Source organism: Theropithecus gelada, chromosome 14 (assembly GCF_003255815.1).
Source record: "Theropithecus gelada isolate Dixy chromosome 14, Tgel_1.0, whole genome shotgun sequence".
In the NCBI taxonomy this organism is placed as follows: Eukaryota; Metazoa; Chordata; class Mammalia; order Primates; family Cercopithecidae; genus Theropithecus; species Theropithecus gelada.
The window spans coordinates 54,075,718-54,101,752 of NC_037682.1; the positions used below are offsets into that span (position 1 = coordinate 54,075,718).

The window sequence follows — 26,035 nt, forward strand, 5'->3', positions numbered from 1 at the left end:
AAACAATCCCCCCACATCATCTTCCTTATCCTGCCTGCCCCTCACCTCTCTGCTCTGCTCACCCAGGGCCACCTTAGGTCAGGTGTTGAGAAACTGAAGGCTGAGGGAAGGTGTCTCCTGATGCCAAGAGAGAGGCCACAGCAGAAGCATGGCTATCGCCAGGAGGCCCCAGCGGTCCCAGGAGAGAAGAGAAAAGAAGGATTTAAGGAGGTCAGGGCATTTGGCCTGGAGGGATTACAGTGTAAAGAAACTGAACACTTCTGAAGACTTCCAATGTGAGGAATTGGGGCCATTCCTGCAGGAGGAGGGAGCACGGGAGAACAGCAGCCTGCTGGCGGGGGGAGGACCTGACTCTCCTTCCAAGGGAGGAGGTTTGTAAGAAAAAGGAGCAGTCCGACATCAGCGGCAGGCACTCAAAATGTAGGCCGTAGATAAAATAAGCAAGCTTGTTAAGTTTGTTTCATTCCGTAAACATTCATGGAGTGCCTACTAAGTGCCAGACTGTAGTCCAAGGTTAGGAGACAGCACAGTCCGAAAGCAAAGTTCCTGCTGTCAGGGGGCTTCATTCTAGTAGAGCGGGGCAGACAACAAACAGGTTTGAATGTGACGCCCTAGAAAGTGTGTTCGGCTATGTTCAAATGAGTTTTCCTAGGAAAACTGTATGTTCAAAAGTCTTTCATGCGAAAATTGTGATCAGCAGGGCTTAGCTTATTAAACAAATACAGCGTTTCATTCTGCCTGGAGAAAGACCATCAGGAGACCAGCTTCCAGAGACTGGCAGCTCAAACCATCATGGCTGCTACCGGGAGGAATTAAAATTGGTTTCCTCAGATGGGGGAGACTGGGCACTGTGTTCAGAATTAAGAAGGGAAGAGAGTAGGGGGAAACAGTTAACCCCCATCTCTGAACACCCTGGAGATTTGGATAGTGAGGCTCTGGGAACGCAGAGCAGACCCCCTGGGGAAGTGCAGAGAGATACAGAAACAAAGTCTTCATTGCTGGTGGAGTTTAGTAGGGAGGACAGTGAACTTGTACCGATCCACTGGCCTTCTTGGGAGCTGTCTATTATACTTTATATTAAAGAAGAATTCATGTGCTATTTGTTTGGCCACATATGGCATTACTTTTTAAATGCAATTAACAAATGGTGTGTGTGTTAATACTCATCTCTGTCAGTTTCTGTGCCTAGGGAAAGCCCAGCTGCTGGTCTTGATCACCATAAATAAATACTAGCTAGAGGACTTATTTGACTGTCAACCACAAATCTTTTAATTGCTGTTATGAAAATTGTATTCACAGTTTTCTTTTCTAAAATATTGAAAAAGATCTGATGAACTTCAGAAGGCATGCCAGTCTTTCTCCTTCATTCAAGTTCCTCCCCTCACCTCCCTCTCTATTCCCTTCATTCTTTCATCATTGTCAAATCAGCTGGTTCCCTCCTCTTCAGCCACAGCACTGTTCCTTTGGACCCACAGAACCCTTGCACGACTCACTTTTGCATGCCATTTAAATTTCTGATCCAACCTCTCTTCCTCAGAGAGTCCTTCCTGACCACTCCTCGTACAACAGCTGCCAGGGTACCATCCCGTTCTCTTGCCTAGAGTTTCTTTTCATCTTAGCACTTATATGAAATTGTATTTTTTCTTCCATATTTATCTGTTTCTCTGTCAAAGCATAAGCTCCATAAGGACAGGGACTGTGGGACTGTGTCTACTTCCTACTGTACTCTCAGTGCCTGTAAGACTACCTGCCTAGAGGAAGATACTCAATATATATCTATTCCATTAAATGCACGAACAAATGAATTCTACACCAATCTATTAACTTGGTTTTATTAAAATCACAAGTACGAAGTAGATTTGGGAAAAGACTCAACTCTTTCTTTCCCTCATTCCTCTCTGGCGAGAGAGAAGGAGAGCTGGAAATAGAATGGGAAAAGTTTCTGTAAATTTCTGGTAACCATAGAGACGCTGATCTTAGTTTATTAATCTCATGCTCTTAAGCAGGCTGGGGCCCCATGGTGATTTCTCCAAATTGCTCAATGCTGGTTATCCTGCAGCCTTCCTCATTAAAGAAGAGCAGGCCCATTCCTATTCTGCAACACTTTAATTACCGACGAGCAGAAGCCCCGTGCAATTATGCTCATTATTGCGTGTTCTGACCTGGCTGCACCTCCCACTCTGGAGCAATGGAACATGGTCACCAGCCCTAAACCCCTGGAGCCTTCAGTGGGAACCCTCCTCTCCAAACCCAGGGCCTGGGACAGGGCTGTGATTGCTGCTCCATTCTTTCATTCATCTACACGGAAAATGGGAGCTTAGTGCCTTCTAGAACAGCATTTAGTGTCAGGCAGGGAAGGGCACCAGCAGTGGTCTCCTGCCCATAGAGACTATGCTTGCGGAGGAGGGAACTACCCTCAGGAGCCATGGCACTTTCCATTGTGTGGCCTCTCATGGGGTCTGATTTCAGAACTGTGTTCCTCTTCATATGGGGAATACCTCAAGTCCTCAAGAGACCACCAAATGGCTTCAGGGTTTCAGCAGAGCTAGGGGGAAATGGGCCAGTTAGGGGCATTCCCTTTCATGGCCATTTCTCCTTCAAGGAGAGATCCTGGTGCAGGTGTCAGAGGACCAGAGTTGGGATTCTGTCATGGTAACTGACTGAGAATGCAGCCATAGGTGGGAACTCAACCTCTTTGAGCCTCAGTCTCCCCGTCTGTGAAATGAGACTGGACCTGGTCCTTCTACTTTTTCCTCATGTTGAGACTGTTTCTAGCTCCAACCCTGTTTTGGAAACTGGATTTCTGTGATGAGCGAGAAGCAGGAGAAGTCGCAGGCAGTATGCCTTCTGGAGTGAAGGGAAGTAGATTCTGGCAGTAGAAGCCTCTGGGAGGAGGCATCTTTGTCTCCTGAGGCTGGGTGCCTGAGGTCTGGCCTCACCTAGGTGTTGGCTGCCATTTTGGAAATACTACGAATTGACTTTGGTTGCATTTACCATTCTACTGGATTTAGAAACATTAAGTCATTCTTCTAGTAAACAATCGGGACTACCTGCCAGCTACCATGTGCTGTCCTAAGTGCTCATGGCATTACTGTTCAGCTGGCATAGTCACTGACAAATTCAACTCAGGTGTGGGGTGAACTGGTTTCAATACTTGTGGGCCTTACTGCTGGACATTTAGGGCTCATCTTAAGTGCATCAAAGAAGGGGCCCTTGGAAGAATCTGGACTCCTGAGCCCTCCAGCAAAGCTGGAGCCGGGACACGGGGTGGGTCAGCTCCTGAGGTGACTAGCAAATCTAAGTGCTTGGCTATTCTTTGCAGGTGCCGTAACCTCTCGTTTCCTGACAGCCTGCCGGAGGTGAGCATCGTGTTCATCTTCGTCAATGAAGCACTTTCGGTGCTGCTGCGCTCCATCCACTCAGCCATTGAACGCACGCCCCCGCATCTGCTCAAGGAGATCATCCTGGTGGATGACAACAGCAGTAACGGTGAGTGTCAGAACTTCCCAGGGCCCAAGCCCTGCTTCCTGGATGACATCGAAGCCGATGGTTCACATTTGCTCAAGGCTGTCTGTGGCTGCTTTTTCTCTGGAGTATAGATGAGAAATTCATGGTGGCCACTGCTTCGGAAGGTTCACTGCATCCGAGCACGGCCTCTGCACCCCAGAGGGGTCTGGTCCTTAGGCTTTTTCTCACTGGCTGCCTACTCTCCCCTCCCATATTCCAGTGCAATATGATAAGATAGAAGGCCCTGACCTCCTACCCTACCATGTACACAGTGAACATGTCCAGTGACTCTTTTCCATGATGCACCATTTCACCTAGTAGGGTTCCTCAGCCTCTGCCTGGAAGATTGTTCACTGGTGTTATGTTAGCAGTGGTGGTGGTGATGATGGTGCTGGTGGTGATGGAGGTTGTGGTGGTGGTGATGATGGGGATGGAAGTGGACATGTAACTCAGTGACAGCAGCAGACCTGTCAAATGTCTAGCCTCTTTGCTGGATCCCCTGTTCCCTGTTTCATCTGTCCCTAGCCAGGCCCTGGGTGGCCTGCAAACACCTCATTGAGGCCATGACATGACTAACTGTCTTTCTCTAGCACTACTAGCCACCTCTTCTCCCTGGTGCACATTTCTTGGTCTCTGGTTCTTTGCACCCCCATGTACCATCATATACCATTCCAGACTTAAAGACCACATTTGGAGACAGCTGAAAAACCAGTGTTCTTGACAGGACCATTTATATGAATGTACTTCTGATAACGCATGATTTCTCAAAATAGACTTCTGGGTCGCTGTGTCACAGAAACACTGAGCTTGTGTTATCTTTTGAGCTTTCTCTGGTGTCAGGTAGTAAATTTCCTAGTGAATCAGTTGCTGTAATGAGAAGTTCAGATGGGCAATTTGTGATTTGTTATCAATTAAAGCTGAAACACATTGGATAATTGAAACGTATTTAATCTGAGAAAGCGAATCTTCATTTTCATTTTATCATCATATGGTAAGAAGCATGGGAGCAGTGCTGTGAGGGGATTTTAGAAATTTCTGAAGGGCACTGCTGGAGAATCATTTGATTCTCATTGTTCTGTGGACATGAAGAAAGGAAAAGGCATCAAGGATGCAAACAGGCAGCATAGTCTTAAAGGTAATTGTCTATCACGAGGGAGACAGGAAGGGCTCAGCCCCTGTCTCTGATGGCTGCCTACCATCGTCTAGCCTGGGACCCAAAAACTAAGGCCTAAGAAAACTCCCATCCCCTAGTGACTAACGCCAGACAGCCTGACTAGCCTGCCCCACACACTCTATCCCTGGACTTCACCTCGGCCTGCTGATCCTCCTCACGTCTTACATTGTAAGGAGGCACAGCATGGAAGAACCAGCATTCGAGGATGAAAACATCCCCCAAGCAAGAGGCACAACTTCTCACATAACAAGAGAGAAGAGAATGGAGCACTAGGGGGAAGAAATCTCAGAGCCTTTCATTTCTTCCCTATGGTGAGAACCTTATCATGTCCTTAAGGATACCATTTGGACTATAAGCCATATGGAAAAAGCTGATATTGAGTTTGAGAAATTTAGATGAGGAAAGTGAATCAGATATAGAGGATTTCCTATTTGAACTTAAAGAGTTTGAACTTTATTTTGTAAATGGCAATAACTATCTAAAGCTTTTGGTCAGAGGAATGACGGGGTCAGAGCTGGGCAATGGAGGAATTTGGGCATGCGTTATGATATTGGCTGGGGCATCTTGAAGAAGGGAAATGGATGAGAAGGCTATTGCAGCAGTAGAGAGAAGTCAAGAGGCCTGAAGTCAGGGACAAGTTATGGGCCTGAGAGGTATTATGAAGGAAAAATCTGTTGGACCATTTGACTGAGAAGCCATGGGCAGGCAGGCCAACAGCGGGGAGGTCAATGACAGCTCAGAGTTTCAAGCCAGGGTGATTTAGAGGATGGTAGTGCATTGCCCCAGAAGAGGCAGGCAGCAGGAGCAATGCCCTGGTGCAGTAGTCCGTCATCAGGGATGCAGACGAGCAGCACCCAAGAACTTTCAAAACCAAAGCTCTAGAGCATTGTGGTGATGGTTCAGTAAACTATCTTGATTGTGGTATTGGTTACACAAAGCTGTACTTGTCATCACAACTGCATCGAGCTATATATGCACACCCAAACCAGTGCCTGCCTGTATAAGGAGAAAGCTGAACAAGCTCTGTGGATTGTAGCCGTGTCAGTGGCCTGGTTTTGATATTGTGCTGTGGTTGTGTACAACGTTACCATTGGGGAATACTGGGTGAGGGGCACATGAAAACTTCTTGTACAATTTTGTGAATCTATAATTACTTCAAAATATTAAGTTAAAACAAACAAAAAGCTCTTCTAGGAGATTCTAATTCAGTGAGTTCGAAGAGGGTTCTAGACATCGCTGTTTTAAAAAGCATTCTTTTTTTTAATTTTGATTTTTTTTGAGATAGGGTCTTGCTCTGTTGCCCACTCTGGAATGCAGTGGCACGATCACAGCTCACTGCAGCCTCGACCTCCTAGGCTCAAGCAGTCCTCCCACCTTAGCCTCCCTAGTAGTTAGGACTACAGTTGCATCCACCATGCCTGGCTAATGTTTTGTAATTTTTGTAGAGATGAAGTCTCACTATGTTGGGCAGGCAGGTCTCAAACTCCTGGACTCAAGCAATCCTCCTGCCTCGCCCTCCCAAATGTTGGGATTACAGGCATGAGCCACTGAGACTGGCCTTAGAAAGCATTCCTAATGATTCACAGGTCTGTTAGAGAAGCTTTAGTTTCAGGAATAACATGTGGCTTCACTTTTGAACATATTCAGTGTCCAGTGCATAGTGTTAAGAGCCAGAGCTCTGGATTAAAGCCTGAAGTCATAGATTCTGGAACCCTCTCCACCATGGATGATAAGTGACCATGGAAAAGTCCCTCAGCCTCTCAGAGTCTGTTTCTCTCTCTCTGGAAAATGCAGTTGATAAATCCTCCTTTGCTTGCCTCGCCTGCCTGCAGTGGTCACATCATGTGTGACTGTGAGTTGATCCCTGTCACTATTACCCTCCCTGAGTTCTAACCCATTTCCAGGAGGCAGGCACATAAGCCAGCAAACTGCATGGCAGGAGCCCCAGAGGGGAAATGTGGGAACACGGATTTGGAGTCTCATGCGTGGAGTACTTAAAGCCATTGACTGGAAGGAGAGGAAGTCAAAAGGGAAGTGGAAAGAACAGGAAGTTAGAAGCTTGAGAGAATACTGAGGGTAAGATATGTAGGCGTCGGGAGGAAGAGCGTTAGCAGGTGAGAGAGGAGGAACGCTCGGGAGAATCTGGAAGACAGCACAGTCTCTGTGGACAGAGAGAATTTCAGGAATCAGAGAACTGTCTATTCACACAACCCCATAGACAGGTGGAAGGATGAGGAACCTGAGCAGAAGCCACTGAGTGTGGAAGGGACAGACCTGGGAAACCTCAGCGAGAAGCTTTAGTGGAATGTTGGAGATGGGGGCTGTCGAAGCCAGATGAAGATAAAGAGCAGGCAATGAGGGAAGATTTTTCCTCGAGGATTCTTGACTGTAGAGGAGAATCACAAGCTCAGGCAGGAACTGGAGCAATGTTTTCCAAAAATAAAAATTAAAAATTACCATCTTCTACAGCAAGAAATAAAGTTACATCATGACCCAGAATGACACACCCACTCACACCCATACACACCCGATGGGAACATGACTTTTAAGAAACAATGCTTACCCTTGTAATGTGCCAAGCACTCTATTTTCTATTATATTATGTTCTGTTCTGTTCAATTCAATTCTATTGTATTTTATTGTGTTCTAGTTCTCTTTTCTTAAAGGTAGGTTGTTCTCGAGACCCTGAGTGCATATTAGAATCACTTGGAGGGCTTTTAAGACATTCAGGGCCCAGGTTTTACCTCTAGTGATTTAATGGGTCTGGGGAGGTGGGCACCTGAGGCCAGGGTTTGGAGCAGGGCCTCTGAGGAGGAAGATGGGATCCAGGGCACAGAAGCAAGGATTGCCTCTGAAAATAAAGGAGTCGTCTTTCTCCTGCCCTGTGAGGGAACAGGGAGGCAGCAGGAGGTAACATGGCTGTGGTGATGGGTGCCTAGAGTCAAGCATAGCAGCAGGCTCAGTGCCTGATGGCCGACAGGGCCAGAGTGGAGGCCGGACATGATGGGAAGGGGCCTGGCCCTGGCTAGAGTTCGCATGTGGAATGGGACAGGGAGGTAACCAGGAATGGGGCTCCTTGCCCCCGGGCTGAGCTGAACTCACAAAAGGGGAAGAAGAGACATTAGAGTGAGCTCCTGGAGGAAGTGGCCGCTCTCTGGCCTTAGGACATGGCTAAAGGCCCCTCGGACCTCAGCCTGACTTGGAGGAAAGCAGCTGTGGCCAGACCCTGTGCAGGCTCCATGTTGGGGGCTGCTTCTCTTGGCCATCTCACTCCGCGCAAGACTTTCATGTTTTTCAAATCAGGCCAACTCCGCTCGGTTCAACTAACGTTTCTGTAGTACCAGCCTGGGCCAAGGGAAGGAAGGGGGTGACAGATCAGACCTAGTCTCTGCCATGAGGAGTTCGGCAGATAAGTCTAAAGTGGGGATGAAATGTTCTAAGACTTGGTTTCCAGGCTCGGTTCTGCTGCTTTCTGGCCGTGGGTCTCTGGGCTTAGGTTTTCTTCTGTGCCGCGATGGGTCATCAGGCCCTGCCTTGCCTGTCTGCCTCACAGAGGCACTGGGGATAAGGTGAGGGAATCGGAGTGAAAGTTCTGTGTGAGCTTCTGGGTGCCAAGGGTGACTTAAAATGACAGTGATAATAATAACAACAGTAACAATAATCATGATAACAGCTGACAAGTAGCCACTGTTGAAAGACAGCTGTTTCGATGGGAAGAGGGCAGAATTTGGCATTCAGCCAGCTTTTCCGTTCCAGCTCTTTATGACTTCGTGCTAGCTGTGTGTTCTTAACCTCTGCGAACCCTATTTTCCTTATCTGTAAAATTGAGATGTATAATTCCTACCTCAGGGGTTGTTGGGAGGCTTGAATGAGATAACATGATGGAAGGAATGTTGGTGTTTAAAACTAAATTACGCAGCCGTGCAGAGCCATCCGAATGTCTTCCTTACTAAACCTTCCTTCCCAGGTTTCTATTACTAGTTCCGTGCATGCTGGCGTCTCGTGTCTCCCCAAGCTCTCTTCGGCCACACCTTTGCTTTGGGTCAGGACTGTGCTTCCTCAAACACAGGAACAGGGCAGTCAATCACTGCTTTCTTCTTCCAAGCCTCTCTAGACCTTTAGCTCTCACTCAGAAGCTAGGGACTGAAGACTCTGTAAGTGGCCGTTATGTAGGAGCGTGAATCCCTGTTCTCTGTCTCCTTAGCAACTTCCCCAACAAGCTCCACTTTTTCAGGGGCTGGCTCCGATCTATCACGCTGTCACTCTGCTGCAGCAGTCTCAAACTTTAGCGTTTGAGCTTGGGTAAAAATATGGACATTTGGCAGTGTGTGGTGGCTCATGCCTGTAATCTCAGCACTTTGGTAGGCCAAGGCAGGACAATCACTTGAGCCCAGGCATTCAAGACCAGCAGGACAACATAGCAAGACCCCGTTTGTATATTACTAAATTTTTATTTTTTGAATAATGTGGAGGTTCGTACCAGGCATGCCCTGGCCTCAGGACATTTGCACTTGCTGCTTTTTCCGTCTGGAATGTTCTTTCTATTCCCTCCCCCCACTCTGCTCCATATCTGCACAACTTGCTCCTTTTCCTCTTTAGGCCTTTACTCAAATGCCTGCTTCTCACTAGGGCTGTCAGTGAATCACCCCATTTAAAGGGCAGCCCTCCTCCGTGTCACTCCTCACCCCACCCCTTGTTTCTTTTCCTCTGTATCTCCAAATGCCATCTGACATACTGTGCTCACTCATTTACTCTCCCCTAATTATTTGCACATTTCCCTCCCCCAGTGTGTAAGCTCCAAGAAGACAGGGGCATTTATTTTGCCCCGTGAAGCATCTCCAGCCCCTAGAATAATGCCTGGTGTTTGTAGTTGTTCAATAAATATGGATTTAATGAAATAATTTTGAATCTGTAGATCTGGGGCAAGGCCTGAAACCTGCATTTTAGCATAGCTGCAGGGCACTCTGATTCTTTGTGAGTCACTGTTCTAATTGTTGTCCTCCATCTGTGCTGCAACTGAGGAGCCCGGGACAGCTGCCTCCGCCTCAGCTCCCCCAGAGCTAGCCTCTGGCTGCGGGCACCACTGGGTGGAGTGTTTCTTCCTGGGCCAGGGTCCTTGGAGCTTCCCTGTTGTATCCCAGGGATATGGCATAAATGTAGGGTGGAGTGCAGAGGAGAAGGTAAGTTTCTCTTGCTGGTCTGAACTCACTTCCCATCCTCAGAGTCAGATGATCAACCCTGAGCCTCCCTGCATTACCCACCCTCTACAAGCATTCCTGACAGTAGTGACCAGGCTCTGCCTGCTCTGCAGCTCGAAGGCCATGTTTCCCTCCCCTCCTCATCCTCCTTGTCAAATCAAGAAAATGGTGGGAGCACAGCTCTGAGCCTGCTGGTTTCAATTACCACACTTTTCAGCAAATCCCAGTGGACCAACATCTTTAGCTGGGATTGCATGATTCAGCCTCTACAGACTTCCAGAGGGAGGGAAGCACCAGGATTTTCAGTCAATAGAGGCATCTCTGCCTTTGACTCTTGGCATTCATTGCTTCATTCTTTCAGTCCTTCAACAGGTTTTTGGTGGCCACGTGCTTTGCGCCGAGTGCCTGGCCAAGCACTCCGGGAGCTTGTTCATGTGGCACAGGTATCCCCGTGCCTGGCACAGAGCGAGTGCCCAGTGAGTGCAAACCCGCTCAGGCTCCCTCACCAGCTGTCCCAGCTGTTCCCTCGCCCCATCTCACAATTCAGCCACTTCCATTTCTGGGGGGAAAAAAAAAGTTTTCTTTGCTGTAGTCAATTTCTATTTCCTTTTTGAACTCATGTCCTCTTTTGATAAACATAAAAACCACATACCCTTCTTTTATGCCACTTGAAATTTCAAAATTAATTTGAATTTGTGATTAAAAGCACATCAAAGCAATGGTAATATCAAATATTCTTTTAAGAATCCCATGCCCTGGAGATGTCTGTCTGCTCTGGGTTGGCAGTGCCTCACCCAACCTGAATCCAGCCCGACACTTGTCTCCTGCTGCCACTTTCAAGCAAGGCAATGGCTGCTTCCCAGCACTTCATGTGCTTGAAGGCTGGATCGAATCTTCTCTCTCTCCCAGGCCAGGGATCTCCTTTGTTCATTGACCCAGTCTTCACGCTGGTCACGTTTGCTAGAAACCTCCCATATCCGTTGCCAGCAGAAGGCATACAACTCAGCGGGCCTCAAGAGATGGGCAGAAGGAAACTGTCCCTCCTGACAACAGCGTCAGATGGGCAGAACCCAAGGTCAGCCAATTAATCCTAGCTGGCTCTTGGGAGGAAACTGCGGACCTACATTGGGCAGAAACCTGCCAGTGTGCCACTTCTTTGCATGGCAGAGCTGAGCTAGGGCCCCAGGTCTTCTGACTCCCACAGAAGACCACTTCCTCCCGCACAGGCAGTCTCATCGCTTTGTCCAGCGTGCACTTCTTCTTGCTTGTCTGCACTGTATGTGGACATGGTGGCCACAGCCAGCCCATCCTGGTTTGCTCCCTTTGCTGGGAATGAATGTCCTCCACTACCCCACCCACTTTGCTTAGCTCCAGACTTCCAAAGTCAGCTTTGCTACCACTGTTTCCAGAAATTCCTCCATGGCTCTGCCCCCAGCACCACCCCAGCTGGATGAGGGGGTTGGCTTCAGTGCTCCCACGCACCCTGGCTCCTCCTTATCCTGCTGTATTTTACCTGGTTATTGACTCACTAAATTACAGTGAGTAGTTTAGGTCAGACTAGCCAAGGTGACCAGTGTGACAGGAACATGATCATGGTTATCTCAAGACCCCAACAATAACTAGCCCAGTGTGCCACTCATCGTAGTCACTCTATCAATTTTGTTGACAAAAGAATAGTCATGATCTCCCAGGGAAGTAGATGTGGTCACCATCTCCATTTCATAGATGAGGCAGCTAAGTCTCAGAGAGTCTAAAAAGGAAAAAAGGGACCAGGCCCAAGGCCACGTAGCCAGGAAGTGCTGGGACAGGAATTCACATCCAGGTCTGCTGGCCCTGGACCTCATGTCTCCTCTACTCTCCTGCCCCTGGAAGCCTGGGAGGCATCAACATGGGCACCTCCTCTCTGGTTCTCTCCTGACAGCCAGCTCACCCCATTGCTTCTCAGGGAGGGCAGACCAGAGCCAGGATGACCGCCACATGCACTAAAATGGCAAGTCCAATGTAGGTGAGCCTCCTTGGCCCTCTCTTGGGTACAGTGATGGCTGGGGTCCTGCATCTACTTTGTTGGGGGCAGCAGGCAGGCTTGGCCAGGAAGGGTTCCCCAGGCTAGTTTTCAGGCTTCCAGCTAGGCACCACCCAGCCAGCTGCCTCCGGCCAGGGCTGGAGTTTGACCCCAACTTCTCCAGGCCTGATCCTGAGACTCAAGTGACCCCCACTGCCCCTAGATAGAAAGAGTCCTGACCAGGCACCCCAAGCTCATTGAGCACTTCGTATGTGCCAGAGTTATTTTAAGTACTTCACATAAATTAGTGCCATATGATGGTGGTGTGGACCATTACCAATGTCACCTGATGTAACAAGGAGGCAGACACAGAGAAGTTAAGGAAATTGTCCAGAGTTACAGAGGTGCGATTTGACTGTCTGATTTCGGAGCCTACACCCTTTACCATTAAACAGGCTGCTTGTCTCTGGTGCCCCATGGATCTCTGATTCCAAACAGCTTATTTGAATTTTGTCCTCATCCCTTTTCTCCATTCCCTCTGGAGAGAGAGCTGTTGGGCAGCAGGACCAGTGAAGTAGGAGACAGAAAGGGAACTTCAGAGAAGGGTGTGTCTGTGTCCTAGCCTCGAGCTTTGCCTGGAGATTTGCCTGGGGTTTCAGTAAGAAGGAGAGATGGGTTGCCTAGAGGCTTCCTGGCTTCTGTTGGGTGAGAGGTAAGTGAACAGTTGACAGCCGTGCTTTAGGTCATCTTGTGAGAGGGAGGCAGCTTCCTATTCCCTGTGAAATAGGGAGAAGTTGGCATGCCTGTGTGAGTGTGCATGTATGTGCATGTGTATGTCTTCACATCTTTTTACATGTATATGCAAGTACTCTGTTCATGTGTGCACACATACATGTTTCTTGTGTACGTGTGTATTGCATTACATGCATGTAACACATGGTTGTGTGTGTGCCTTGCATGCATATCCATGTGTTCATATTCATGCATACAAGTGGGTATGTGCATGTGTGCACACATGTATATGTTAATGCATCCATGTGAGCACTGTGTTCATGTGTATATTGTGTGTCTGTGTGTGAGCATGTTTGTGGGTGGATGCGGACCTGTGTGTGTGCACTTATGCAGTAGTGTGCGTGCATAAGCAGCATATGCAGCCACATAGGCACGTGGGCTTGTGTGTGCTTGTGTGAGCAGTGGTGTTTCAGTCCCCACTAACAATGAGTTGAGCCTCTTTAACCACCCACTGCTACCTGGAGCCACCTTCAAAATCCTGATGAATGACAAATAATTGCACAACTGTGAATCATTGTTATTTTTAATTGTGGTAAGAAAGTCAATGTAGTGATGAAATAGAATCAGAGCTCCCCGGATTGCCTGCCACCAGCTGCTGGGTCCTTCCCCACCCCCTGCAGAACCCCCATTATCCCTTGGCCCAGAGCCTGCCTAATCATTGTTTAATGTTTCAAAGATTCTGTCCTACACAAGAGATAGTCATTCCAGGCTGTAAAACTACCAACAGCTTTGCATGCAGCTGGAATAATTGCAAAAGTTAAAAAAAAAAAAAAAAAAAAACAGAGGAAAAGGATGGTCCAACAGTATTGTGCTTTATGGAGCTTAAAGAATCCCATATAGCTAATCAAATTACAACCAAGACTCAGGCAGCTTAAAGGTGTTTACACAGCAAGGCACATGGGCTGTCAGCCCATTCAGCCTAAGGCTCCTTGCCACTGCCCACCTCTATGGCTTTGACCAGTGCAATTAGACTGGCTCACCCACAAGACTGGCAGCAAATACCCAGCAACCTTGGGGTGCACACTGCCCAGTACCACCTGAGTCCTAGGTTCTCTTATCATTGCCCCTTACTGCCTGGGGTTGCCTCTACTTGCCACATCCTATACCAAGCCTGAGAGTTCCTCTTGGGCATGGCCACAGCTATGTCTCCTCTGGTGATGTCCAGTAGCACTTTCCCAAGCTCTTACTTATATGACTCGAGTTTCTGGCTACTCTGGGTATTGAACACCCATCTCTCCCTGTTGATTGAAGCCCTGACCCCAGGCCTGGGCCCTGCTTTGGCCAGTTTCTATGGAAGTAAAGTTTCTATGTATATAGACATATATATAGATACAGATATAGATATAGATATAGATATCTGACAGATTCAACTGATTTGACTGTGTCCATTTCTGAACCTACCTCTCAGCTGCCACACATGATTCTATGCCAGGGTACCCAGGCCAGGGGCACATAGGGGCTAAAATAAAGTCTGTGCTGTCTATTTGCTAAATCATGCATCCCAGTATGAGTCTGTCTCCAAAGTCCCTTTTCTAACTGGGTAGTCCGGAGAAGGCACCTTTTGGCCAAGTACATCAAGGTGCTGCGTGCTAGCAGCGTGGCCAGTCCCGACCTCTGCAGAGACTCTGCAGAGCAGTATCATTTCTTCCCAGTGGGTGGCCTTGACTTAACAGCGGTACAGCAGCCTGGGATGACTTCCCTGTACCTGCTGGCCAGCAACCCCAGCTTTCCTCAGCCTCTGAGTTGGTCCTACATTTGGCCTGCCTCTGTTTCCTGTCAGTTTGCTGTTCTTTGGTGGAATGGAATCTTGCTCTGATGCCTGCCTCATCCCCTTAGCCGGGCTCCAGCTTCCCAGCTAACCTTGGTCAATCCTCTTCCTTGAGGGGCTAGACTCTGTTCCCTGTACCACCAAACTGGGGCCCTGCTCCCATGGTTTGATCTGCCTGGCTTCCTACATCATGGGGGCTGGGACTTTCCACTGCTAAGCTCCTCCTGAAATGAGCATCCTTAGTGATGCCTGGATGTATAGGCTCTTGAGAAACATGCCTCTTTGTGGACCAGCCCCAGGACTCAGTCTGTTTCTGCAGCTCTAGTCCTGTATGTTGCCAGCCTCTTCTCTGCTCTCACCAGCCACTCTGCTGAGGTCCCAGCACGCTGCACTGCTGAAGCTGCCTGCGCCTGGCAGTGGTGTGGGTAGCTCATCACTCCTCTTGGCCCCTTTACCTGATACAGGAAACTATCTTAGAGAATCAGGAACTCCCCGGCATGCTACCCTGCTGACCAAAGCCAGCACCTGGGAGGGCAAAGGGCCTTCCTTCTTTTTGCTCATGAGCTCCCTGTAGCAATCTACAGCAAGAGGGCTTTGTACCATTTTGCTTTACGGACTAGCCAAGGTGACTAGTTTTTGATAAAACTGGCAGGAATCAAATACAAAAAAAAAAAGGCCTTCTTCCCCTGATCAGCTGTGTGACCATCTGTCAATGGGGAAATCTGCAAAACTGGAGCTGAGTGTGGGGGTGAATCAGGAGGGGTGTCTCTTGCCCTCTGAGGGGCCCTGTTGCCAGCCACTGGGATCAAGCTGTCCCTAGAAAGGGCCAGGGAGCATTACTGAGGGCCACAGTGCAGCCAGCAGGAAAAGTTTCCTTGTTCATTCTTGGCCCCCAGCCTATCTTTCTCAACAGCTTGAAAAGACAAACTCAGGTGCAGACAACAGGCACCGTTGAACACAGGGCACTCCTTGTATGCCAGGATCCTCCTTCTGCTTTCTTGAATAGTTAAAAAGTTCAAAACTCAAATGCTTCCTACTGATATTAAATCTTTGGAGTATGGAATACCTTCTGGTGAAATTGATTTCCTGAAAGGCTGCCCCAAACCATGCAGTGACCCAAGTGTCCTCCAGTAGCTTCAGAGTCTCAGTGCTCAGCAAAATGTGGAGCATGTGGATGAGAGTTAAGTGCTGTAGCCACCCCAGCTGCTGCGCATATCTGTCCTACATAATTATCTTTCAGAAGATGAGCACCTCATTGTTGAATGGTGAGGGCGGGAGGTGGTGCTACAGACAGCACTAGGAGTTGGCAAAGCTGGTGCAAATGACTGGGTCTGAGGGTCCCACAGCAGGTATTGGCTCACCTATGCTGCATAGCAACAGAAATCTGCTCTCTCCCGTGGTGACTGGGAAGCCAGTTTGGGTTGGGGATGTTTGTTTGTTCTGTTTTTTGCTTTTTCTTCTTTCAAAAATGAGAGCCCTAATCGACTCTCAGGAGACCTAAATTGGGAAACCAACTCAATTTTTTTCAGGAACGGTCTCTCCTCTCTGCTCAGGCCCACGGGGACTTGCACCCCTTCTGCTCTTACAGTCACGTATTCATTTAACAAATCGAGTACAAGGCCCAAGGCTCTGCAAGAGGGAGGCAGCCGGGAACCAGCTGTGGTTCCTGCCGTCAGAGAATGATAGCAGGCAAGTAGACAGGTGCTCCAGCCCTCATTTGGCACAGATACAGACTGCCCAGGTTCTAGATGATTTTAGGAGCTCATGTCCCAAGAGCTCATGGCATAAATAGAATTTTAGGAAGGAGAGGCAAGGGCAGCCTGTGGCAGGGTGTTCCAGTTAGGCCTGGTCTTGGGGTGGCTGCCATGAGACAAATCCTGAGAATCATATTGACACAAAGATTCTTATTGCACTTGTATTTTTTATATTAAAGTTTGCATGGTTTCATTTTGTTTCGTTTTGTTTCTTTTCTTTTCTTTTCTTTTTTTTTTTTTTTTTTTTTTGTNGTGGCTGCCATGAGACAAATCCTGAGAATCATATTGACACAAAGATTCTTATTGCACTTGTATTTTTTATATTAAAGTTTGCATGGTTTCATTTTGTTTCGTTTTGTTTCTTTTCTTTTCTTTTCTTTTTTTTTTTTTTTTTTTGAGATGGGATTTGCTTTGTTGCCCAGGCTAGAGGGCAATGGCATGATCTCAGCTCACTGCAACCTCTGCCTCCCGGGTTCAAGTAATTCTCATGCCTCAGCCTCCTGAGTAGCTGGGATTACAGGCATGCACTACCATGCCTGGGTAATTTTTGTATTTTTAGTAGAGACGAGGTTTCGCCATGTTGGCCAGGCTGGTCTTGAATTCCTGACCTCAAGTGATCCACCCGCCTTCGCCTCCCAGAGTGCTGGAATTATAGATGTGAGTCACCGTGCCTGGCCAATTTGCATGGTTTCTAATAAAGGATTGAAACAGAAAAAAACACAAAACAAAGAAATGTCAGACTAGTGAGCAGGAAGGCTTTTTACCAGCAACCACTAACAGAAGGCTAGTTTTTCTGGATGGCCCCGTGGTTGACTCTGACCCCTTCTGTGCTGCTAGAGTAGAGGCTTGATTTGTAGCCAACCAGAGGGCATGGCCTGCATGCAGAGATATGCGATTCTCTTTGTGTTTTCCATCCCTGGTCCCTATACTGTGACTTCCAGTGGCCTTCTCCAGTGGCTCAGGTGGTTCTCCACTGAACACCTGACCTACAACTGGGGTAGTGACCTGTTTCACTGTGTAGGTCCCTCCCACTCTAAGGGGCTTCCCTTAAGGGGCATTGGGCAATTTGGGGCAGGCAGCCCTAAAAACTAATCCAGCATGCTCTCCATTTGACTGGAGAGAAAACTGAGATCCAGAGAAGTTAAGTGAGTTTCTCAACATCACACACCTAGTTCATGGCAATGCCTAGAGACCATGGCAATGCCTGGTCCAGTGCTTTGCTAGCTAGACTCATTCATTCAACAGACATTCACAAAATACATTCTCAAGTGTCAGCCATCACGCTCAGCACACCAATCTAAAGATGGATGAGAGAGAATTTCTGTCCCCAGTGAGCTAGTGGCCTAGTGCAGATGATAACACACAAATAAGCAAAGCACACAAAGCAAAGTGCTGAGTGCCATGAGTCACAGGTGAAGGGAAACTGTGCTGGACAAGCCCAGAGGAGAGATCTCAGCCACTTTGGGAGGACTTCCTGGAAGAGTTGGCATTTGAGCTTGGCCTTGGGGATTGAATGGATTTGGGTAAATGGAGATGATGGTGGAAAAAGACAGAACCTGCCTTTGTTTTTGAATCTTCTTAATTGGGGAAGGAATCAACATGATAATTTACTAGGTACCTGCTGTGTTCCAAGCACTGTGCTAGGCATTTTTACATACAGCTTCTTTAATTTTTTCAGTACTTCTCCCCATCTTATAGATGAGGAAACTGAGATTCAGCAGTAACTTAATCCTAAATAGAGACAACTTGTTTGATTCCTTCTTCTCTCTTTCCTACAAATCCTCACCCAATGCTGTGTGCCCCATGAGGGCTCAGTGAATGACTCTGAGGACTGAATGGAAACAGAGACAGAAACATCGGGATAGAAGAGTTTTCAAAGTCATAGGGAAGGCAACACTCCTCTTCCTTAAACAATACATGGCTGAGCACAGAGCCATTTAGTATTTCTATTGTCAAAATACATGTCTTCCTCACGGATATATACACTCCATCTTCAGGCTGGTATATTAACCTAAGTGAATACAGACAAGAGCTATTTGTTTTAGCTAAGCATCTTTCATGTGTTAGCTCATTTTGCCCTAAGGACATCCATAGGAGATAGATCTTAGTATTATTAATACCATGTTCATTTCACAGATGAGAACTCTGAGGCTCAGAGAAGCTGCAGGTTACACAGCTGGGAACGGCAGACCCAGCATTTGAGCCCTAGTTGGATCCAGCTGCAGAGCCTGAGTCCCTAACCTTGTTCTATGCTCAGGGGTCCTAAACTCAGTCGCCTAACAAGGCTAGACAGTGTGAATATGGGAGGTGGGCTGATGCAAGGCAATAAGGAGCGGTGGAAACTGTGGTGAACAAAAGAATGAGCCCAAGCTCTGCCAAGAGGGTCAGCCAGCACTGTCTCCAGCCTATTGCTGTCCTGTGGGACTGGCAAGTTTTCTCAAGTTGGAAATTCACACTTTTATGCTTGGCGGGCTGAACAAGCCACATGGGCAGGTCAGAGATGGCCCTAGTCTGTCTGTCTGCAGCTTCTGCCATATTGACTCCCACTGTGAGAAGCAGAAGCTTCTCTTGAAATGCTTTTTATCTCAGTCATCGCTGTTGAAAACCCCTCTTGCACTGTTTCCTCCTTTCTCTTCCTCTGTCTCATAATTGCCTGTTCTTCACGTCTCAGAAAGCAGCCACTCCAGATAGGCTGAATTAACTACTTCTCTGTGCAGCTTTCCTTGATCATGCGCACAATTTTAGGGCATCATCATTGACCATATGGTTTCGTTCCACTGATTCAGGAAGGCCCCCTTCTGAGCTGAACAGCCCTTTCAGAAAAGCGCATGGTTTTGCAATGGCAGTGTGGGTTCTGTCCCTGGGTTGTAGACTCAGATGCCATCCTGGGTGAGTCACTTCCCTGAATCTTGAGACATTGGAAGCAACTTGAATCAGGTTCCTGGTTCAGGTCAGGAGTAGGAGTAGATGTGGCCAGTGCCTGAGAAAGCTGACCAGGCTGCAGAGGAGTCAGATAGAGCAAGGATCACTTAGCACAGCTTGTCAGTCAGGTGGGGCTCATCTTAGCAGGCCTCTCCCCAGGAACAAGCGCTGGGGGAAGGGACAGGACGGGATGGGATGGGACGGGGCGGGTGGCAGGGCTCAGTCCTACTCATGAGTTGGCTCAGGGTTTGGGCTGCTATCGTTTTGAGGTTCCATGGCTCGCCAGGCTGCCCTAGCTTTCCTAATTCCCTTCCCCTGTGTGGCTTCCTCTTCCTGCACTGTCTCTGACCCGATACCCTGGGGGATGGTTGTGGAGTGTGTCTGTGGTGGCTGTGGTTGGTGTGGTGGCGGCTGCCATCTAGGAGTAAATAACCACAGCACGTCAGAGCTGAACAAGACCCAGGAATAGATCTTGGGCCCCATGCTTCTGTCATCCAGGGAAAGGAATGTGAGTTGGAGCTTTACAAAAGCAAATCTTTAAACCTTTCCTCACCTGATGAATTTGATGGGGTGACGGAAATAAATTAGAAATTAAGTAGGGGCTCAGAATTTACATGAGCTCCCTGCCAAATGGAAATTAAAAAGAGCATCTCCAGCAGGGTTAATGTTGAAGGTCAGGTGCCCAGCATCGTTGGCAGGATCCTGCTGATGAGATCAGGAGGTGCAGAGAGGGTTCTCCACCAGACAGTGGGAAGGAATTAACTTGTCACCAAATGACACTCACTGATATGACAGAAAATTCCAGCAATGCAGGGAAGATTTTAATGCCAGGCTACCCAGTGGCAGCATTGACTCTCCACATTTCCCTAAGGAGCTTAGACATTGAAGAAAGGAATGTGTTTCTGTGCATTGGAGGAGGCCTCTGGCTAAGTTACAGGCCCGCTTCCTGTGGACTGTCTGTGAGCTTGTCTGTGTTGTCAAATTTCATTTGGCTTAAAAATAAGAACTAATGCAGAGAATCAAAGAAAACAAAGTTGTTTTCTGAGTGTTCCTGACCAGGGCTGCTTAAGCATGAGGCTGAGATATTGGCTGAAGTGATTTTATTTTCTCTGAAAAGAACATTCAAGGTTGCTGTTTAATCTTTCTGGAGTGAGTTCCCACAGTGTTAGGTGCCCAACTGCTGCCCTCTAGACCTGTGTACTCCATATTCCTATGACATGTGACTCCAACAGTGGACAGTGTTGCTGATTGCTGAATTCCTGAATTCTACTTGGCAGGAAAAACAAATCCCAGCCTCCTGCTTTGCAAATGAGATGGGTGGATGGATGCATGGATGCATGGGTGGAGGGACACATAGGTGTGGGTGGGAGATAGATTCTGTATTTTCTATTCTATGTTGTAGGGTTTTTATGCCTGCTTTAGAGATGAAGGGACTGAGAATCAGAGGAGCTGAGTCACCAAAGTTCTCGCTGCAAGATGGTGGCCAAGCTAGGATTTGTACCCACATTTCCCAGCTCCAGGTTCAATATGGCTCTCCTCTCCTTTCTTATATTTCCCACTAGACTCCTTTTGTTTTTGCTTATGTATTTCTTTAACTGCCTTGTACCTAGAGACAGACTCACATGAACTTGGAGGACCTACTTATACAAGTAGATGGCTAAAAGGACACATTGTTTTTTTCATTCAGCAACTATTTATTGATCACTGTGTGGGCAGAATTCTAAGTCATCACCCACCCTTCCCAGCCTTGATTCCTGGGAATTAGTGTATATTCACTTCTCCAAGTTATTCACGCAAATACTAATCTGAGTCCTGCTGTGAGGGGAATTGACTGATGTAATTAAGGTCCCCAATCAGTTGGTGAGGCCTGACCTAATCACATGAACCTTCGGAAAGCAGAGCATTCTCTAGCTGATGGCAGAAGGGGAAGTCACAGAGATGTACTCTGGTGGCCTGAGAGAAAGCAGAGACCCATGCTGTGAACTGCCCATGGGACAGGGTGACAAGGGCAGCCTCTTGTTGCTAAGAGCATTCCCCAGATGACAGCCAGCAGGAAAGCAGGGACCTCAGTCCTACAACTGCAAGGAAGGAAATTGTGCCAACAACCAGTCAATCTCAGAGAGGACCCTGAGCCCCAGTTGAGAACTACAGTGCTGGCCAACACTTTGATTTCAGCCCAGTGAAACCCTGAGCAGAGAATTCAGGCTCATTATATCTGGACTTCTGCCCTATAGAAACTAAGAGATAATAAATTTGTGTTGTTTCAAGCTGCTCAGTTTACAGTATTTTGTTATGCAGCAATAGAAAACTAATCCATCAACAACAGTATGCCAGGTCAGTGAGCTGTGTGCTGGGAATATGAGACTGACCTGGTCCCTGCTGTTACAGAGCTCCCAGCCTAGTGTGGGAGACAGACAAGAAACAAATGAAATTATTACAGGCCATAATAAATGCCTTAAAAGACATAAAAAGAATGGTATGAAATAAATCTAATGTGGGGCGGGGAGCATGCTTCAGGTTAGATGATTGGAGAAGGCCCCTCTGAGCTGAAAAGGGTGGAAGGAGAGAGCCATGTGAAGAGCATGGAAGTGTTCCAGGCAGAGGGAACAGCACATGCAAAGGCCCTGAGGCAGGAGGTGACATGGTCTCAGAGCTACAAAAAGTCCAATGTGGCTGGAGGATGGTAAGGAAGCGGGAGGATGGCTTGAAATGGTGTTGAAGAATTAGGTAGCAGCCTCGTCATGTAGGACCTTTTAGAATATTACTTTCAGGGCTTTCAACAAACAATATGCAAATGGGCATTTTTGAAGCTCTCTCTGGCTACTGTATAGTGAATAATTTGGGTATGGGTAAAAGTAGCCACAGGAAAATCATCTGGGAGGCTGTCACGATGCTTCAGGCAAGGCATGATAGTGGTTCAGACTGTAATGGCTGTAGGGAGAGAAAGTGTGCATGTGAGATCTATTTGGACTTGCTGATGAATGTAGGGGGTGAAAGAAAGGAAAGAATGGAAGACAGCTTAGGTTTCTAGCTTGAGTGACTGGGTGAAGGACGGTGCAGTTTGCGAGATGGGCCAGACAGAATTAGAGGAAGAACAGGTTTGGCGAGTAAGATCCAGGGTGAAGTGCTCAACGTACTTCACCTGTGAGACAGCCGGCCGAGGGAAGATCTTTGGCAGGCATTTGGATAGATGGCACTGCAGAACAGAGCAGATACCCAGGCCCTCGGAAGAGGTCAGGACAGGCTGAGCCTGGCTTCACTGCATAACTAGCTCCACAGTCATGCTCTTGAAGAATGGTAGAATACCCTGGTTACAACACAGCAAGGCTTCAAAGAACCAGGGCCTGGACCCCAGGAGTAGTCAACTTCCCAGACTCCCTCTGCTTCATGCTGGGGCCCCGAGTGCAGCCACAGACCCAGAGCGGAGGCTTCTGGGAAGGAGTGGCTCTGAGCTGACACCTCAGCAAGTTACTTCAATTGTTCTGGACTAGTGGTAAGGTGCATTAAGCACCAAATTATATAAACCTGAAATTGCAGTCTAATGTTGTTAAGGGGCCTGAGGGAGCTGGAGAAGAATGAGCGTGAATAAGGAATCGTCCATAGGATGATCAAATCCCTGATTAAAATCACCTCCCTAGATCAAATGGCCTCCAGAGAAAGTAGAGAGTGCCTCTGAATCCTAATGGAGCATCTGCACCTCTGGAGGGATGTTTGGCCAGACTATTGCTTCCTCTCCAGGGCCACTCAGTGCAGAAGAGCTTCCCACCAGGGTCCTGACATGGGGCTCAGGCATGCAGAGCAGCCAGCTAAACAGGCCCTGAGCCACATGGTGTGGGGCTTGTTCCAGCTTCTCTAGCTTTGCCTTGGAGAGGCTGTTCCCCCAGAAGCAGACTCTGAGACACAGATTCAACTGCATGCAGTTTATTCAGGAAGTTCAAGATATGCCAGTGGGGTAGGGAGATAAGACAAGGAAGGGAAACCACCAATAAGAGCTGCCAGGCACCACTGTGGGAAGAGCTTAATCCTATGGGGATACTCTGGGAAATGGGTGAAAAATTCATGCCTTAGAATGATCCCCCATGAGAGAGGAGGGAGCTGGGGTATTTATCCGCTAGCTCCCTTCCGTCATTGGTTGAGAGTTGCTTTCTGGGGGTGTTAATTTCTAGTGCTTCAGCCTTCCACGTGCTGGGGCAGAGCAGCCTTCTGTGCATTTGAATGAAGCCCATGGGCAAAAGTTCTGATAATTAAGTGTGGTGAGATGGGGAGTAGGGAGGACGGTTAGCAGGGAGCACTTTGAAGAAAGGAGGCTCCAAGGATATCAGCTGGGCATCAACAGCATCTGCTACAAGGGCCATGTGCATATGTTTTGACACTTAAAAACTGCATTTCTAAAAGCCTTGGGATAGTGACTGTGTCCAAATCTACATAGGCCAACTGGAAGGCATGCTGGAACCTCTGCAGGTCATGCAGAGACCAGGGTTAAGCAAGACTGTGGTTCAAGCATCTCCTGCCCACAGGGCTTAGAACCTGGGACTCCATTTAGTTTTGTGACTGTGTGGAGTAGGACCATCTGATGATGGACAGAGCACCTGTGTGAAGCGGTGGCTTGGGTTATATAAGACTTAGTCAGGCTGGGGTAGGGATTGGGGATCCAAAGCTTCAGCAGTTTTGAAGCACAATCCAAACCAGGTCTGGGGGAGCAAGGGTAAGTTTCCATCTCTGGGAAACACTTTGGCAAATTCTAGTAGGGGTCTAGTAGGGCCCTAGCTAAGAAGGGTTTCAGGTCAGACCTGAGAATACAAACCAGAAAATTGCAGTGGAGCCACACTTACAAGGCCTGGGGACACTTTGGGGAAGTAGGATGGAAGCATGGCTGGCAATAGTGTTCAAGGGACTCCCTTGGCACCCCACCTACCAGCTGGAGCCAGGTTACTATAGTGGATGCTCTTGGTGTCCCATCCAGATCCCTTTTGCTGGCCAGTTCACCTGTCCCCAGGTGCTATGAGTGTTGGTGGCCAGAAGCTCCAAGCCCTACCTTTTTTGAAATTTCTTTCTGTTTCCAGGGGTACCTCATCACAAAATGCCTGGGATATGAGGTCCCACTCCCCAGTATGGCCCACAACCAGTGGCTGATTGATATGGGTGTCTAAAAAAATCCAGCCTCGCCTTGGACGGGACAACTCTGAGATGCCCTTTATGCCCCAGGGCTCCCTGTGGGGTCAGAGCGAGGCTAGACTTGAACCATGCAGCTGTTTGCTCACCCTCTTCCCCTGCCCTGACCTGCTTCCCTCACTTACTGGCCAGGATTCCTTGAGGGCCCTCCCTCAGCAAAGCATTTATTTAAGAATCAAGAATCCCCATCTCATGTTTCACCTTGAGAGAGCATCTCTAATATTGTCCCATGCCAAGATATGTGAGCAGTTCCAGGCGAGCCAGTGAGAGATTTGCTGTAGAAGGATGGCCCTCTGCCCCAGTTGGCCTTTCAGTGCCAAAACAGGCGCCATTCTGAGCAGACCAAGAAGATGGGTCACCCTATGTAGCAGCATCTCAATCAGGATGCATTGAGTTCCTGTGGAGCCCAGAGCTGTACTAGATTCTGTGGGAGTCTAAAAGAAGCAGGAAAATGTGTCTTTCATGAAATTCAAGGCTTATAGTAAGCAGGGGCTTATTTCTGCAAGCCTTGCCCTCTGTTGTGGGGATTTCAGTTCGAGTATATTCAGATCACTCCTTGTGCATAGACAGCGGGGAAAAAAATGTTGTCCAGGCTGGAAGGCAGTAGTGACCACAGCTCACTGCAGCTTAGATCTCCTGGGCTCAAGTGGTTCTCTCACCTCAGCCTCCTGAGTAGCTGAGATTACAGGCGCCACCAAAACCGGCTAATTTATTTTTGTTTATTTAGAAACAGGGTCTTGCTATGTTGCCTAGGCTTGTCTCTAACTTCTGGGCTCAAGTGATCCTCCCTCCTCAGCTTCCCGAAGTGCTGGGATTATAGGCACCACCACACCTGGCTAATTTATTTTTGTTTATTTAGAAACAGGGTATTGCTATGTTGCCTAGGCTGGTCTCTAACTTTTGGGCTCAAGTGATCCTCCCTCCTCAGCTTCCCAAAGTGCTGAGATTACAGGCATGAGCCACTGCACCCCACCTCCACTAAGTTCTGTGAACCCACCAAGGGCTGTGGCACCCAGGAGGCATTGACAGAGTCAAGCCAGGACCCCGCTGTCTCTAACACATCCTAGCAGGAAGCTGTCTTGGAGGGTGCCAGTGTATAATTCCCTGTGTATACTGAGGAGGGCTTGAGAAATATTGTCTCAGTGACAGCTAACAGCCTGGGTTAAGTAAGGGTCACCCAGGCCTTTTCACTTGAAGCATCAAGCACTGCCGCATTTCTGGAGACACAGTAAGACAGGAGGCAGGAGCCTCCAGTTCTGAGCCGTAAAATTAGACAACCATCGTTCAACTAAAATTCCAGACCCACGGGAAAATGCCTCTTAGTGTGCATATTATCTGCAGCAAAGCGAAGCAAACTTTCAGGTGTGTCATTGAAAACTGCAGGGGTGAGAAATCTTGAGAAAGTTTTAGCAAGCAAAGGATGGTAAACGGAAATTAATTATACAGTGCCCCGATTGCTCATTTAAGACGTGTAAAACTACCACCGATGTGCCCTTTATTTCATTTTCTGTCTTTATTGTTTGAGTATAATGAAGATAAAAATGTGTTAGGGCTTTTCCTAGGTTTGCTTCTGAACTCACTTCCCTGCCCCCCAATTTTTCACACAATCTTCAATCCCCCGACCACAGGATCTGATGGCAGGGTACTGGCAAGGAGCAGGTGGCACTCTCCAAGTGGATAATTTGAGCAGAGTTTCATCAAGAGATGAGTGTAGAGGTGTGAGCAGGATGTAGGGAAGCCGCCATG

General features: G+C 48.0%; 1 protein-coding gene across 3 annotated transcripts in view; it reads left to right on the top strand.

The window, feature by feature from the left end:
• Window positions 1–26,035, top strand: part of GALNT18 (polypeptide N-acetylgalactosaminyltransferase 18) — a 363,310-nt gene that overhangs the window by 196,248 nt on the left and 141,027 nt on the right. For all 3 annotated transcript variants that reach the window (XM_025357812.1, XM_025357813.1, XM_025357814.1), the window contains exon 3: window positions 3,323–3,489. In XM_025357812.1, coding sequence (XP_025213597.1) covers window positions 3,323–3,489 — 167 coding nt within the window. The remainder of the gene's footprint in view (window positions 1–3,322; window positions 3,490–26,035) is intronic.